The sequence below is a fragment of the Corythoichthys intestinalis genome, chromosome 7 (genome assembly GCF_030265065.1).
Source record: "Corythoichthys intestinalis isolate RoL2023-P3 chromosome 7, ASM3026506v1, whole genome shotgun sequence".
Classification (NCBI taxonomy): Eukaryota; Metazoa; Chordata; class Actinopteri; order Syngnathiformes; family Syngnathidae; genus Corythoichthys; species Corythoichthys intestinalis.
The window spans coordinates 11370418-11387617 of record NC_080401.1 but is presented as its reverse complement, the minus strand read 5'-3'; the positions used below and the strand labels follow the sequence as shown (position 1 = coordinate 11387617).

At 37.6% G+C, this 17200-nt stretch overlaps 1 protein-coding gene across 2 annotated transcripts; it reads right to left on the bottom strand.

The window, feature by feature from the left end:
• Nucleotides 1-893: 893 nt before the first annotated feature.
• On the bottom strand, nucleotides 894-15842 carry kng1 (kininogen 1). 2 transcript variants are annotated; one of them, XM_057842242.1, is made up of 9 exons: nucleotides 15709-15842; nucleotides 15546-15622; nucleotides 13614-13751; nucleotides 10639-10755; nucleotides 8883-8958; nucleotides 7628-7797; nucleotides 7445-7555; nucleotides 7268-7366; nucleotides 894-1375 (listed from the first exon to the last, which is right to left on the bottom strand). In XM_057842242.1, the coding sequence occupies exons 2-9, from the start codon at nucleotides 15600-15602 to the stop codon at nucleotides 1094-1096; spliced, it is 1050 nt and encodes a 349-aa protein (XP_057698225.1). In that variant the 5' UTR covers nucleotides 15603-15622; nucleotides 15709-15842; the 3' UTR covers nucleotides 894-1093. The 2 variants fall into 2 exon arrangements, with proteins under 2 accessions (XP_057698225.1, XP_057698226.1); XM_057842243.1 differs by having other exon boundaries at nucleotides 15546-15638; nucleotides 15709-15779.
• Between the last annotated feature and the right edge of the window lie 1358 nt (nucleotides 15843-17200).

Sequence of the window (17200 nt, the reverse complement as noted above, 5' to 3'; positions counted from 1 at the left end):
GACGGACGAGACACTTACCCAACTAATATATAAAAAAAAAAATTGTAAAAAAACGACTGGAGACAAAATGGCGGACGAGGCTCTGACGTAATGTCGAAATCACATAAGTCAGGTACGTCGTAACCCAGGGACCCCGTAACCCCCAACACACACGGTATACTGTATACAGTGTATATGTATTGTTGCTTATTTTAAATACTTTACATTTCCATATTTTGGCGTTCTGACAAAAATACAAAACCTTAGCCTATACTATGAATGATGTACATTGGGCCAGTGTATTATTTTTCTCAGCCTATCAGTATGAACTGGATGAAAATATGTAGTGTCCTTGCAAAGTAGTTATACATACAATACAGTATGTATATTTATAAAGGAATGCCTTAATTTTGCATACTTTCGGAATACTTGGCAGTTTCATCTTCTCACTGACCTTTTTATTTTTAATGGTATATTGTGTTTCTGTTTGGCCGCCTGGTCACAGGGTAAAAGTTTGTACCTGGACTGACTCCCCATCTGCGTGTTCTGTGAAGATGTACAAATACATTTGTTAAACATTTACCAGACTTTCTGTGTTTTGCACAAAGCGCAGATCATCGGTGTTAGCTCAACAGGCTTCTAAATAAAATATATGCAAGATTAAATTGACAGGAATGCCTTTTATTTTATTCTGCAGTGCCACCACTTTGAGATAAACCTTTGGGGGGGGGGGGGGGGGGGGGGGTGATTGATACGTTTTCAAGACACATTTTGAGTAAAACAAACGTATACTGGTAATTGATAAAATAATGAAACACCGACAGCCCAGAAAGACAGGTCAAACAAAATTAATTTCTATCTTAGCTCATTGGAAATATTTCCCCTCTCTGCATTACAGTGACACACAGCCACAATTCTAACTTGTGTTCAGATTTATTAAATACAATTTTTTATCATATTCAATAGAGTGACATAAACTTAAAAATGTCCAATTGTTTTTTGGTTTTAGTTTGTTTTAACATCTTTGCGACACTAGGATATTTCTTCAAACCCGTCCAATATGAGCAGATGAATTAGATTACAAAGCATGATCTGTGTTTTCTGGATGAAGCGTTCATGCCAGAAGGTCTTCATCACGGAGAGGCCTGTTTGTGGGGGCTGGTGGAATGCCATCCAGTGTGGAAGCAACAGGATGGGCAGGGTGGAATTTCTTCCAGGGCTTGGACGGACAATGGAAGGGGCTGTCATTCGCAGTAATGGGAGGTGTGGCTGTCGTGTCCTCTTCGGATGACTCCTCTTTGCCTTTTAATAACAATGAGCTGGCTGGATGAATCTCAGCCCTGAAGGGAGTCCAGCCGGGAGGCAGTCGTCTTGGAACTGGCGCGTGTCCAAACACCTGCGGAAAGGTCAAAATTTGTGAAACATATCTGGCTTTCTGCTTCATCATTAATAGGTAACGAACTATCAAAACCTCACAGATCAATGGTGAAGTTTATTATTACATGATTTATTTGATATTCACCAGTTTACATAAACACAGTTGCTAATCTGTATTATTTGTAGCTTTTAACACATGTAAAAGGCATGCTTTTTAACTCATGTAAGTAAATAAAAATGTCTTAGTCCAATCATAATCATGACAGGGTTGCATGAGGTTGGGTGAGATATTTAATCAAGGTTAAATACATTATAAGAATATTAGAAATACAGTGGTATGAAAAAGTATCTGAACCTTTTGGAATTTCTCACATTTCTGCATAAATCACTATCATATGTGGTCTGATCTTTGTCACAATCACACAGATGAAAAAACAGTGTCTGCTTTAACAAAAACCACCCAAAAATTTCTAGGTTTTCAAGATTTAATGAGGATAGTATGCAAACAATGACGGAAGGAGGAAAAATAAGTAAGAGAACAATCATATTTAATATTTTGTGGCCCCCTCTTTGGCAGCACTAACTTCAACCAGACGCTTCCTGTGGCAGCAGATCAGTCTGGCACAATCTATCAGGACTAATCTTGGCCCATTGTTCTCCGCAAAACTGCTGTAGTTCAGTCAGATTCCTGGGTCTTGCATGAATCGCTGTCTTTAGGTCATGCCACAGCATCTCAATGGGGTTCAAGTCTGGACTTTGACTTGGCCACTCCAGAGCGTGTAATTGGTTCTTCTGAAAGCATTCTGAAGTTCATTTACTTCTGTGTTTTGGATCATTCTCTTGTTGCAGCATCCATCCTCTTTTTCGCTTCAACTGCCTGACAGACGGCCTCAGGTTTTCCTGCAAAATATCCTGATAAACTTCTGAATTTATTCTTCCATTAATGATTGCAAGTTGTCCAGGGCCTGAGGTAGCAAACAGCCCCAAATCATGATGCTCCCTCCACCCTGCTTCATGGTAGGGATGAGGGATGTGGGCTGTTCCATTTTTCCCACACACATGACATTGTGTGTTACTCCCAAACAATTCAACTTTGGTTTCATCATTCCACAAAATATTTTGCCAAAACATCTGTAGAGTGTCCAAGTGCCTTTTTGTGAACATTAAATGAGCAAAAATGTTTTTTTGTTTAGACAGCAGTGGTTTCCTCCGTGGGGTCCTCCCACGAACACCATTCTTGGCCAGAAATTTACATATAGTTGATGTGTGTACAGAGATATTGGCCTGTTCCAGTGATTTCTGTAAGTCTTTAGCAGACACTCTAGGGTTCCTTTTTACCTCACTTAGTATTCTGCGCTGAACTCTTGACGTCATCTTTGGTGGACGGTCACTCCTTGGGAGAGAAGCAACAGTGCCAAACTCTCTCCATTTGTCGACAACTTCTCTGACTGTCGATTGATGAACATCCAGACTTTAAGAGATGGTTTTGTATCCTTTCCGAGATTCAGACAGCTCTTTTGACTGAGCCATGATGCATATCGGACAATTCTTCTCATCGAGACAATTCTTATCAGGTGTGTGTTTTAAAGTCGGCAGGGCAGCTTTAAACCACTCATCAGTGATTGGTAAAAAATGGTTTCAATTGGTCCTTAAGTCTCCTTAGGCAGACGGTTCACTTACTTATTTTCCCCCATCTGTCATTGTTTGCATACTAACCTCATTAAAATATGAAAACATATAAATAAAGCCACACTGTTTTTATATCTGTGTGATTTTGACAAAGATCAGCTCACTTATGATGGTGATTTCATGTAGAAATGTGAGAAATTCCAAAAGGTTCAGATACTTTTTTAAACCACCGCTTTGACCTAGCGATTCTCAATTATTTTCTGTTACGCCCCCCAGGAAGATGTAAACGTTTGCCACCACCCCACCAACTCCCTGCTGCCATTGTAAATAGTATCATTTGTATCTAAAATTATTATTATTATTATAAGTACACCTCTGTGATTGTGTCATTTTTATATTAAAAGAAAAAGTTATATGGATCAACTTAGAATATAGTATAACTTTATTTACAGTAGTTACAAACTTGTTTTGTCTATAACAGAATAGACTTAAAGCACATTAATTTGCCTGAATTAAAAGTCACATTCAAACAAAAAATACACTCAAGATACATTTATTATATACGTGTATATATATATATATATATATATATATATATATATATATACGTGTATATATATATATATATATATATATATATATATATACTGGACTGTCTCAGAAAATTAGAATACACAATATTCTAATTTCCTGACTGTCTCAGGAAATTAGAATATTGTGTATTCTAATTTCCTGAGACAGTCCTGTATATATACACAGGACTGTCTCAAAAAATTAGAATATTGTGTATTCTAATTTTCTGAGACAGTCCAGTATATATATATATACATATACACACACACACACATATATATATATATATATATATATATATATATATATATATATATATATATATATATATATATATATATATATATATACATACATATACACACACACACATATATATATATATATATATATATATATATATATATGTATATACAGTATAGATAGATATAGGTATATTTTTTTATTCTTAATGCAGGCACTATCAGCTCCTTTGCTATAGTGTGGTGTTATTTTGCATTAAGCAACTTGGTATGCACCATATACAGTGTATCACAAAAGTGAGTACACCCCTTGCATTTCTGCAGATATTTGAGTACTAGTATATCTTTTCATGGGATAACACTGACAAAATGACCCTTTGACACAATGAAAAGTAGTCTGTGTGCAGCTTATATAATAGAGTTAATTTATTTCCCCCTCAAAATAACTCAAAATATAGCCATTAATATCTAAACCCCTGGCAACAAAAGTGTCAAAGTGTCCTTTTGTCAGTGTTGTCCTATGAAAAGATATACTTGAATATCTGCAGAAATGGAAGGGATGTACTCACTTTTGTGATACACTGTATGATGCTAACAGTGGTCGCTAGTTAACTGATGTAACACTGACAGCGCGTGATGATTAATGGCAATATTCGGCATGTTTTAGCTGAAAAAAAAAAATCAAGCGGCTTATCCATGTGATTGATCTTATGTCTTGTGTGACTTTTTTTGTTTTTTTCTTTTTTGCGAACAGGAAGGGGTTATGGGGGAACAGAAGAAAAGAAACACAAGAGAAGAAAGAAAAGAAACTCAAACTACAACAAGAAATACATTGAACGTCTACACCAACTACTAATATGTTGGTGCTATGTCAGCTAGATGTATTTCCGGTTGACACCATGTGGGGGGCCTGTTGACCAGGGAAAGAGGGGGATGGGGGTTGGGGGTATAAGCTAAGTGATTGAAAGGGGTAGAGTGTACACAAATCAGCTCTGTGATCTAGAACCCAGTAATGGTGTGAATCCCTTGTGAGTGTAAGCCCGTTGGCGACCGACCCTACGCCGCCCCATTGCCAATCCCGGCACCGTGACCTCCCACCCGCGTGCGCCCTATTACATCCAGCCTCACGCGAGCCCCACCAGGCGCGTGACAGCCACGCAGACGAGCGGAGACGACACGCGGGTGTTAAGTGCAGCCCATCCCTCCTCACGCAGCCCAGCAAAGGAGCCATCGTCCCCCCGGGATCCAAGGTGGTCCCCCGGGCCACCCGCGCATCCATCAACCGGCCTTCAGAGATGGCAAGAGGGGACACACCACCAACCCTACGCCCACCCCCATCCACCCACCCGGCCCACGAGCTACAGCTGCAGCCCCCCGACCGGCATGCCACGGTACCCCCAGCGGCCCACCAAGCCCAGGGAAGGGCAGGGTCCCCCGCCAGAGAGGCAACACCCAGCTGATACATCGGCGCCCAGCCAGCGACCCGCGACGGAGCACAGGGCGGCTACCCAGTCAGAGAAGAGAGGGTAAGGCGGAGGCAGGAGAATGCCGAGGAGCCGCCACGGGGCTTGTGTGACTTCTTAATTGATTTGGCTTCCGACGGTCCACTGCAAACATTTTTAAATACAGTAAACAGACTCGTCTTTTCTCAGTTTAGACTGTATTAGAAGACAAAGCCAAATGCTAAATACACTTTGTCATATATCCTCGTCTCAGCTCTTCATATCTCCAGTGCTCTTTGCTGTTGCCTCTTCTTTGGTTCAAAAATACTGTGCACACTCTGAAAATGAGAGCGCCACTGCAACCCACTGAGTGGATGTGCAATTACACTTTATTCTGGTACGGCAAAAAAGTATGTTCCCCGAGGTCACACGCTCCACCCATGGCACCGCTCTGCGCCACACTATTTGAAAAGTACTACTCTAACCATAAATTTGGAAAACTGTCTAATGATGACAAGTCTATCCTATGTGATTTACTGCTTTCATCTTCTTTTGCCAAGATAAAAATGTTAATAGCAACAGACTTGTGTTGCTGTGGGACATGTTCGACAAATAATAGTTAATTTTTGAAATACGCTTATTAAAACAAATGTTCCCACAGTTAAAATAGAGAAATTAAACAAGTAATACCCCTATAATGAAATGAAAAAAACATTGTAACAGTTAGTAATTATATATATTATTTACTATTATATGTATGATATTATTGTATAATATATTATAAGCACTGTTTATTAATTGGTCATTTTGTGTGTGGGACAAAAGAAAAATGGCATCTTAAGGGGTACTCAGGAGCACTTGAAGTCACTCACAGCAGGGGTTGCTGACTATCTTTTTTTAGTTTTTCCGATCCAAAAACAGTGGTTTTGTTCCAAATTTGTCATGCTCGGGCATTTTATCCATACGAGGTGTGCAAAATGGCAGTACAGTGATCCCTTGCTACTTCGCGCTTCAAACCTCTCCTTCAGTCCATCGCAGATTAAAAAAAAAAAAATCTATCTATCTATCTATCTATCTATCTATCTATCTATCTATCTATCTATCTATCTATAGATATATATATATTTTTTAAATTATACTTTGGGAAAAAAAACTGAAAAAACATGTCTTATATGTATGTCTTTCCAATGCTAAATCTGAATAAATACATTGAACAGACACACACAAAAAAATAAACATTTTTTGGGGGGGCGTTACTTCGCGGTTTTTCACTTATCGTGGTGGGTTTTGGCCCCCATTATCCGTGAAAAACGAGGGATCACTGCACACGTGTATGCTGGATAGTTTACATATTACAGTACTACTAGGCTACTTCAAAGACAGCGTTCTATTTCACCAACAGTGTGTGTTGGATTTTATACTGTAGATAACAGTTCCAGTGTATTATAACGCAAATCCCCGCAGCTAGACGGCGCAATGACATACGAACACAATTGAAAACTAAAAGGGCCAATAAGACTCAGTTCATCACCCCGTTTTCACAACACAACAATAAATTGCACACGAATATCCAACAGCGCTCTGCACTGCGGCAGTTCAACAGCAACAACAAACAATAATAATATGGCTGCAATGCATGCATTTGAGTATTTGAAGAAAACGAATGACAATCATCTTCATTTTCGACCTCGAACTGAAACAAAACTGTCGCTGCTCTTGTAAAGAAAAAAATACTCATTCGTTTTTGTACCATGTTAACGCTTTCTCTGTCAACAGTTTACTTTTCCGTTCCAATACAACCTTATTCATCGTGAACCAGTAAATAAAAACATTTTCAACATACATATTTAATCCCCAAATTTAAATGTGTTTTTTTTCCCCAATACGTTTTATTTATTTCTTTTTAACAAACAAAACCAAAATCTAAAAAAACACTTTTTTTTTTCTTCCCAATAACAGGGGTGCTGCAGCACTCTCAGCACCCCACTTCCCGTGCCGTGATTGTTTTCATCACTGAGGACCTACCTGAGGAGGCAGAGGACCATCTTCACACTCGATGTTGGCCTGAGGAGGCACAAGTCTCCACGGTGCTACATCCACTGTGGAATTACAGCTAATGAACTCCTGCACAGACATACAACAGGGATAAACTTGAAAACAACACCAACAGTACTGACTAACATGTTTCATCCTCATGTTTACCATTTCTTCATCATTGTGCACACACAGGTCACTGAGTTCGGCGTGTTCAGCCTTGGCACAGATGGTCTTCCTCATGTCAAATCTCAATTTGAACCGGAACCCAGCCACCACCTGGAAAACCAGTTAGGAAAACAGGAGCCCTTCATTATTGTACAAATATCAAATCAAGTCAATAGCCTTTACCTGTCTTGTTGCGTGTCCAATATTGTTAAGATTAAACAGGTGTGTCGAGTTTGAGATCGAGTTGTACTTTGAGATGGAGACTGATAGAGGAACTTTAAGGTCCTCTGAGTTTTCATCAATCACCATCGGACAGCCCAGACAGGAAGCTCTTTCGGGCACAATATGGTCATCTGGGGGAAAAAAAAAAAAGTAACACCAAAAATGTGTTTTGCATTCCCTTTGGATTTTTTTTCACCACCATAAGTGACTTACAGAGCAGTATGTAAGATTGGTGGCAGAAAATTGTACTGCCACCAGGATCAAATACATTGGAGTGCACAATAACCCATTCTTTCCCCTTTGGGCTGCCAGATAATTGCTTTGTAATGGACCATCATGCTCCCATTTCATGCCAATGTAGCATTTCAATCAGAAACTAGGAAATACCACTGGAGAAATTGCATGGGTAGCTTTGCTGTACTGGTTGGTATACTTGTAGTACAGGTAAGTACAAAGACTAGTTGGAAAAATACACGCACATACATGCGCTTGTATTACAGGTAGTAGACGCAAGCAACTACTATAAGTGCACCTACTTTTAGTACAACTACTGCAAGTGCACATAATTTTAGTCCTGGTACACACAAGTAAAGATGCACCGATACTGTATATAATTTTAAATAAAATGAATGAATTAATTAAAAGATGCATTTTGGGGGACAATCAATTATTCAAATGGTAACAAATAAAAACGAATTTAAAAAATACAAATAAAAAAACCTTAGTAAGAAAAATATAAATTATTCTAAATGAAATTAAAAATAAAACTTCAAAAAAATAAACTAATACAAATTGTAATGAATTGGGAAAAAAAAGAAAAGAATATTGACAAATTTAAATCTGGATGGCTCGTGTGTATTTTTGTTGTTGTTGTATAAATCTCTTACACCTCACTCAACTTTTTGGCTGCCATTGACGGCAATAGCCAATTCATTTTATACCCTCCCAGTTGACATGGATTGGACGTCTATACTTCCCTCTTTTACTTTTACTACCACAACACATACTCTGGGACCTGTGCTGGCATTAAAGTTAAGCTAATGAAAACTCTTGACTAGTTGTCCACTGTAGTGACCGCTGTCCCTGAAAGGGTTACTCAACATCAAACATTAAAAAAGACTACAAAGTGACTTTGTTCAAATCCCACTGCCCTTAATCAGTGTGAATGTTTTTTTTAAATTCAGGATTAAATTCAAATATGAATTTAGCAACTCACCAAATGGACAGTCCACATGTTTAGTGTCTGTTACGGCGTCTTTTACGATAACCGTGGCAATACATGAGATCGGCACCTATAAGAAACACATTTTCTTAAAAAGAGTTTGTCAATCCCAAATACAGTTAAAAGGGTATACAGTGGTATGAAAGAGCATCTAAACCTTTTGGAATTTCTCACATCTTTGCATAAAATCACCATTAAATGTGATCTGATCTTTGTCAAAATCACGCAGATGAAAAAACAGTGTCTGCTTTAACTAAAACCACCCAAACATTTATAGGTTTTCATAATTTATTGAGGATAGCATGCAAACAATGACAGAGGGAGGAAAAATAAGTGAACCCTCTGCCTAGGGAGACTTGAAGAGCAATTGAAACCAATTTTTACCAAACAATTTAAGTCAGGTGTGTGCCCTATCAGTGATGAGTGGTTTAAAGCTGCCCCACCCACTATAAAACAGACACCTGGTAAGAATTATCTTGTTGAGAAGCATTGTCTGATATGCATCATGGCTCGGTCAAAAGAGCTGTCGGAAGACCTACGATCAAGGACTGTTGATTTGTATAAAGCTGGGAAAGGATACAAAACCATCTTTAAAAGTCTGAATGTTCGCCAAGATTTCAGCGCAGAATACTAAGAGAGGTAAAAAAGAACCCTACAGTGTCTGCTAAAGACTTACAGAAATCACTGGCACAGTCCAATATCTCTGTGAACACATCAACTATATGTAGAACAATTGCCAAGAATGGTGTTCATGGGAGGACTCCACAGAGGAAGCCACTGCTGTCCCAAAAACATTGTTGCTCATTTACTGTTTGCAAAAAGGCACTAGGACACTGAACAGAAGTTTTGGCAAAATATTTTGTGGACTGATGGAACCAAAGTTGAACTGTTTGGGGGTAACACATAACGTCATGTGTGGAGGAAAAATCGAACAGCTCACCAACATCAACACCTCATCCCCACCGTGAAGCATGGTGGAGGGAGCATCATGATTTGGGGCTGTTTCGGTGCCTCAGGGCCTGGACAACTTGCAATTATTAATGGAAGAATGAATTCAAAAGTTTATCAGGATGTTTTGCAGGAAAACCGGAGGCCGATCTGTCAGACAGTTGAAGCTAAAAAGAGGATGGATGCTGTAACAATACAATGATCCAAAACACAGAAGTAAATCAACTTCAGAATGGTTTCAGAAGAACAAAATACACGTTCTGAAGTGGCCAAGTCAAAGTCCAGACTTGAACCCCATAGAGATGCTGTGGCATGAACTAAAGATAGTGATTCATTCCAGACATCCCAGGAATCTGACTGAACCACGGCAGTTTTATAGAGAAGAATGGGCCGAGATTAGTCCTGATCGATGTGCCAGACTCATCTGCAGCTACAGGAAGCGTCTGGTTGAAGTTATTGCTACCAAAGGGGGGGACACAAAATATTAAATGTGATAGTTCACTTACTTATTTTTCCTCCTTCTGTCATTGTTTGCGCACTATCCTCATTAAAATATGAAAACCTATAAATGTTTGGGTGGTTTTAGTTAAAGCAGACACTGTTTTTACATCTGTGTGATTTTGACAAAGATCGGATCACATTTGATGGTGATTTTATGCAGAAATGTGAGAAATTCCAGACGGTTCAGATACTTTTTCATACCACTGTACTGACACTGACACAATCCATACTACAACAAGAGTTTTTGCAATTCAAGTGTCAAATTCATTCAACGGAGAGACAAAACCTAATAATTGATTACTTTACGCCCATGAGGGTGATAATTGCAGTCTGTCCAGGGTTTGGGACTTCCGACCAGACAGTCACTTATCCTGCTGGAAAACTGCAGTGAGTAGAAAGACTCGGAGCCGTTCTCTGACTGAGAAAACATACACACAAACACACATTGTTTAGCTGTTTAGGCTTAAAAAATATTCTCGGTTTTATTCATGTATTTATCTAGCACAAATAACACTTGGAAGTTCTTTAAAGTAAAAGAGGAACCTCTATAAACTTCCCTATATGAAAGGAGCAACTGTACAGCAGAGATAACTTCCAGTCGTGCAATAACAATTTGTAGCAGTCACAAATTTTGAGTACCTGCTATTAAAATTGTATTTCTATTTGAATCCAATTCTATTCAGTTATTTCAATGATTTTAAAAAATATTTATGACTTTTACCATGTTTACATCCTATTTATACTGTATATCCTATATATACACAATCTAGGTAGGTTAGCAATAATAGCCATCCTACAAATAGCTCTGTTAAAAATTATTCAACCACACAAACATCTATTCATTTATTATTTTTTATCTTATTCATAATCAGATTAAAATGTGTAAGATTGACAAGTGCATTTGTCTATATTACAATTATGTTACTTTGATCTGTTCAAGAATGAGATCAATAAATGTCAGACCTGCTACAACACTATACGGCAATGGAGGTTGAATTATTTTGAACACAACTGTATATGTCCATTTTAATATGCCTGGAAAAAGTTTTGGAAGGAGTGTGACTTATTGATATAATAAAAGGAGATACTACATTTCCAATAAAAAAAAAAAAAAAAGGTCAAGATGCACTAGTTACTATGGAAGTAAATTGCTGCAACCAAATCAAGTCCAGTGTCACATTTTACATGATCATGTAAAAAACATGATATTATCATAAAAAAAAAAAAAAAAAATCATAACTATCTTGTAAAAACGTGATAATTATGTAAAAACTGTGATAACGTTCATGTAAAAATATAACTATCATGTAAAAAGTGATAACTATCATGTAAAAACGTGATAACTGTCATGTAAAAATTAGGGCTGTCAAAATTATTACGTTAACGGGCATTAATTAATTTTTTAAATTAATCACGTTAAAATATCTGACGCAATTAACGCACATGCCCCGCTCAAACAGATTAAAATGACAGGTGTGTAATGTCCGCTTGTTACTTGTTTTTTGGTTTTTGGCGCCCTCTTCTGGCGCTTGGGTCCAAATGATTTTATGGGTTTAAGCACAATGAGTGAGCATGGTGTAATTATTGACATCAACAATGGCGAGCTACTAGTTTATTTTTTGATTGAAAATTTTAAAAACGTTATCGAAACGAAAATATTAAGAGGGGTTTTAAGATATAATTTCGATAACTTGTACTAACATTTATCTTTTAAGAACTACTAGTCTTTCTATTCATGGATCGCTTTAAGAGAATGTTAATAATGTTAATGCCATCTTGTTGATTTATTGTTATAATAAACAAATACAGTACTTACGTACCGTATGTTGAATGTATATATCCGTCTTGTGTCTTATCTTTCCATTCCAACAACAATTTACAGAAAAATATGGCATATTTTATAGATGGTTTGAATTGCGATTAATTACGATTAATTAATTTTTAAGCTGTAATTAACTTGATTCAAATTTTTAATCGTTTGACAGCCCTAGTAAAAATGTGATAATTAGCACATAAAAATGTGATAACTATCAATTATCACATTTTCACATGGTAGTTATCATGATTTTATATGATAATTATTACGTAGAAACGTGATAACTATCATTTAAAAACATGTAACATGTAAAAACATGACAGCTATGTAAAAATGTGATCGTTATTATGGAAAGAGTGACAACTATCATGTAAAAACATAATAATTGTCATATATAAACGTGATATGTAAAAATGTGATAAGTACCATGAAAAGCATTATAGTTATCGTGGAAAAAGTGACAACCATCATGAAAAAACATGATAGTTATTATGTATAAATGTGATAACTAGCCCAATTCTTTAACCTAAACTTAACTAGACACAAGGATATTGTGGATATTGTGATAACTAGATAGTAACCTTTGCTATGTTTGTAAGTCATTTAATGTTGTGAATTAACTGTTAAAGTTGTTAAAATTGCCCCCGTTATTGCATTATTACCTTCTGTCTACTTTTGACATGTGAAAGTTTTAAAACTGTTTCATCATTTAAAGATAGATTCAAGTCAAGATTTTGCTGATTTTGGAGTATTTTAGATCTACAGTTAAATACTGTAGGTTCGCTAGGAAGGTTCTCTACAACATAGTCTTCCTGAGAAGTCTACTGCTTTAAGATGGCGGCTGTTTACTAACACCAGTGAGTCTACCTTCTCTATACATTTGCTTATGCTGTAGAGTCTGTCATTTCGCATCTAGTTCTATATAGAAGTGATGTCTAGCGTAGCATCATGTGGGTGTAGTTTGTAGGCTGTCGATGACAGTCAGGTATTAATGGAGCCACCTAGCCTAGCATTGCATTTGCAATGGCGTCACAACTCCTTTCACTCCTTCCCACTCCCGCTCTTCTCTCTCCGTGTCTCTCAGACTTTTCTCGCGTCATTGAACCAACGTAGTAACGCATAATAACACACACCTTTACATCCTCAGTTACGGTAACGGCGTTGCAAAGATGAGAAAAATAATTAATTAAATTACTCACTACTGAAAAAATAACGCCATTAGTAACGCCGTTATACACCAGCGCGGTTATTAACAACACTATCATGTAAAACCATGGTAGGTATCTTGTAAAAATGTGATAACTATCATGTAAAATGTGATAACTATCGTGTAAAAACATGATAGTGTAAAAACATGATAACTTAGAACGTGATAACTATCATGTAAAAACGTGGTACTGGACTTTTTTTATTCTTTTAATGAATGACAGCAATACGCTTCCGTAAATTACTTTCCTTACCTTGGTGGCTTTCAATATCTGAAAGAGGGCCAGCTTGTAGGTCGTGCTCAACTTGTCGTTGAAAAAGTGTAACGCACTTGTCACCGCCGTCTCAACAGACGGGTCATCGCAAAAGATGTGAACTCCTGGTTGGGCATCCTGAAAAGGACAATATTGACAGAGTAAAAACAATTTTCAAAGAAAGGTATGCTGGGAAGAACAACAATAACATTATTAATGTAAAAGGAAACAGACAAGAGGGCAGTTGCAGATTTGCACCAAAAAAAAACCTAATCACCTAATGGATCCTCATTGATATTTTATAAGCCTTTTTTTTTTTTTTTTTTTTTTTTTTAAATTCAGAGTACCATTTTTCCTGTTACTCAAATATGATTTGAGCCTAAGAAAGAAAACCACAAAGTCAATAGATTGTAGGGGTGGGAACCTCTGGGTACCTCACAATACAATACAATTTGCGATACAAGTGCGATACTCTTTGGGGTGACTTCCTTCTGGAGCATCAGCTGTGTTTCTCAGCTGAGCTCATTCATGTACGATTATCATCAGTGCATAGTCATAATAATAACCTAATAATAATCACTCCACCACCTTTATTGACCAGTAGGAGTCAGAGCAGAGGAGCAAAGACGATGACAAGGTAGAGACTTCGACTGGAAAGGTGAGTAGGAGAGTAATGATTAGGAAGTGGACAAAGCCAAGAAGATGATTATATATACAGGGGTATGAAAAAGTAACTGAACCTTTTGGAATTTCTCACATTTCTGCATAAAATCGCCATCAAATGTGATCTGATCTTTGTCAAAATCACAAAGATGAAAAACAGTCTCTGCTTTAACTAAAACCACCCAAACATTTATTGGTTTTCATATTTTAATGAGGATAGTATGCAAATAATGACATAAAGCTGAAAAATAGTTAAGTGAACCATCACATTTAATATTTTTGGCAGCAATAACTTCAACCAGACGCTTCCTGTAGCTGCAGATCAGTCTGGCACATGGATAAGGACTAATCTTGGCCCATTCTTCTCTCCGAAACGGCTGTAGTTCAGTCAGATTCCTGGGATGTCCATTCTGTCATTGTTTGTATGCTATCCTTATTAAAATATGAAAACCTATAAATGTTTGGGTGGTTTTAGTTAAAGCATACACTGTATTTTCATCTGTGTGATTTTGAGAAAGATCAGATCAAATTTGATGGTGATTTCATGCAGAAATGTGAGAAATTCCAAAAGGTTCAGATACTTTTTCATACCACTGTAATTCCTGGGGGCTAAGCCCCCCTGTTCTCAAAACCTAGTGACACCCCTGGGATTGGATGTCTATGGCCGTTAGTGGCAGGTAATGTCAGGCAAAGAGTTCATTTTGGGGCATTTCATGTCATTTCCTGTTGATTTTCCGTTACTTCCTTTTACTTTTGGGGCATTTACGGGTCATTTTCTATTGATTTTTGGTTACTGAAAATGAAGTGACTCAAGAATGTCCCCAAATAAATAGGAAGTGACTCAAAATCAACAGGAAGTAACCTGTAAATGCCTTAAAATCAACAGGAAGTGACCTGTAAATGCCCACAAAAGACTGGCTGCGAATGCTCTGGTGTCAGTGCTATTGTCGGCGCTAGACTTCCAATCCAGTCAAAATGAATTTGATGTCTAGCGCCGTCAATGGCAGCCAGTTAGCTAACGAGACACTTCCAAATGGAAGATTTTGGATGCAAACGTGTTGGTTCCTTTTATTTTTAAACAGTTACACCTTTTTAAAAAGACATATCGATTCTTGGTGGGAGCAAATCGGTAATCTTAAGCTTTTCGATTTACTGTCACACCTAATAGTTTGTCATTTTTTATTAGTACTTAAAAATTGGAAATTTCCTTTTAGGGTAATTGAGTTTTTAGGTGAGTTGCTCTGCTGGAAGACACTAAAATAGTCTTACCTGGCTAAAAACGAAGCCCAGCAAGACCATCATACACAGACCCACTCCACTCCTCATCGTGCTGGTTCTTCACCACTCTGAAGGAGATAAAGACTAACATCTGTCATAATCCATGTAAGATGCTCAATAAAATTGCGGCAATGAAACAATGAGTTGCTCTTACAGTTCAAGGAGGTTTACGGAGGGGTGCTGTTGATCCGATTTGACTCGACCCTGGAATGGATAACAGAATGAAGCTTTCCTGAAAATGTAGGAGCTGAGAAGGATGATGACTCAGTGATCAACACACAGGCCAGGAGGGCAGACAGAATACACAAGCACACCCACACACACATATCCTGTGACAAGGAGAGTAAATGTTTGTTTGATTGTTTGACCTGTTCAGTCAAAATCAGAGAGACACAGTTGATGAGACACTCACAGTGCTGTCATCAGTGACTTCAGAAAAGTATTTACATGTATCACAAACATTCTTGCTCATTAATTCGTTGTAGTATTTAAGTTATGGGCTGTAGAGAGACTAATAATTTTTCTTTTTAAAAACCCTTCAGTTTTTGTTTTAGGGCACATTTCCACTTATGTTCGTGGTTTGTGTGTTTAACGGGTACTTTGTCCCGTACGACCTTTGCCCTACACCACTTTGATTCCACCAGTGCACTGAACTTCTCATGCAGATTTTTTGTGTGCATTTTTTGCCCAACACATGCAATTAGGGAGCTGAACAACGCAATTATTCCATCAAGTTTTACACTAAATAAGGTAGTCTAAGCCAGAACATTTTACACCATGTGCCATCTGAAAAGATATTTAATGTTCCAGTTATCACCATAGTGAAAGAGGATCTATTCCTAAAGCATATACAGGTACTGTACTCTATTTATGTGATATGATTGTCACATCAAGCACAATAAACAAGTGAACAATAATCGTATCATTTGTCACTAAGTACCTAAACATATTGACGATGCACAGCAGTGATAAGGAAAAAAATCTTGCAAAAATAAATTTGGTGGTCTTGATTTATGGAAGACCAAATGGGACAAAATGAAAAATTAATTACATCCTTTAAGTGCCTCTGACATATTTCATATTTCACACGGGATTTTATGCCCCTGAATGACATGGGCTGCTTGAATGTGTGTGGAAGTGATCGATATATCTATTCAATTTTTTGAATCCCGCACCATGAAAATGAGAGTCTTCCTGGATTTACGAAGAATGCGAATGTGACGTCAGCGGAATAAACATATTCAGTATGCAGCCAACATAACAGCATGCAGAACGACTGTGGATTCAGTTGATTTTGCGGATTATTTCGTTTATCTTTCGTATCATGCCAGCCCAGTGTGCTGCAGGCTTTTGCTGCTGCACCAGGGAGAGGTGTGTGAGCCTTTTTGGGTTTCAAAAAGTTCCCGTTCACCGCTGATAATGGCTTAAACAAGTCCGACAACTGTGGGACCATTGTGAGGTGAGTAAGCTACGTGTTTTATATTATGTCAAATACTGGGATCATGGCACACATTTTAATAAGGAGGTGGCTTGAATTATGTGGGTCAACTGAAAGTACAACTGACAGCATGCACCAATAATATCATTATATAACATGGACAGGTTGAAGTGTAAAAATATTCAAATATTTAAGTTGCACTATAAAC

Excerpts from the sequence above, each read along its gene's own strand:
- kng1 (XM_057842242.1), bottom strand. The coding sequence starts at position 15,602 with ATGAGGAGTGGAGTGGGTCTGTGTATGATGGTCTTGCTGGGCTTCGTT. Across the intron at positions 13,752-15,545 it reads TGGGCTTCGTTTTTAGCCAG|GATGCCCAACCAGGAGTTCA; the intron begins GTAAGACTATTT and ends TGTCCTTTTCAG. Across the intron at positions 1,376-7,267 it reads ATGGTCCTCTGCCTCCTCAG|GTGTTTGGACACGCGCCAGT; the intron begins GTAGGTCCTCAG and ends ACCTTTCCGCAG.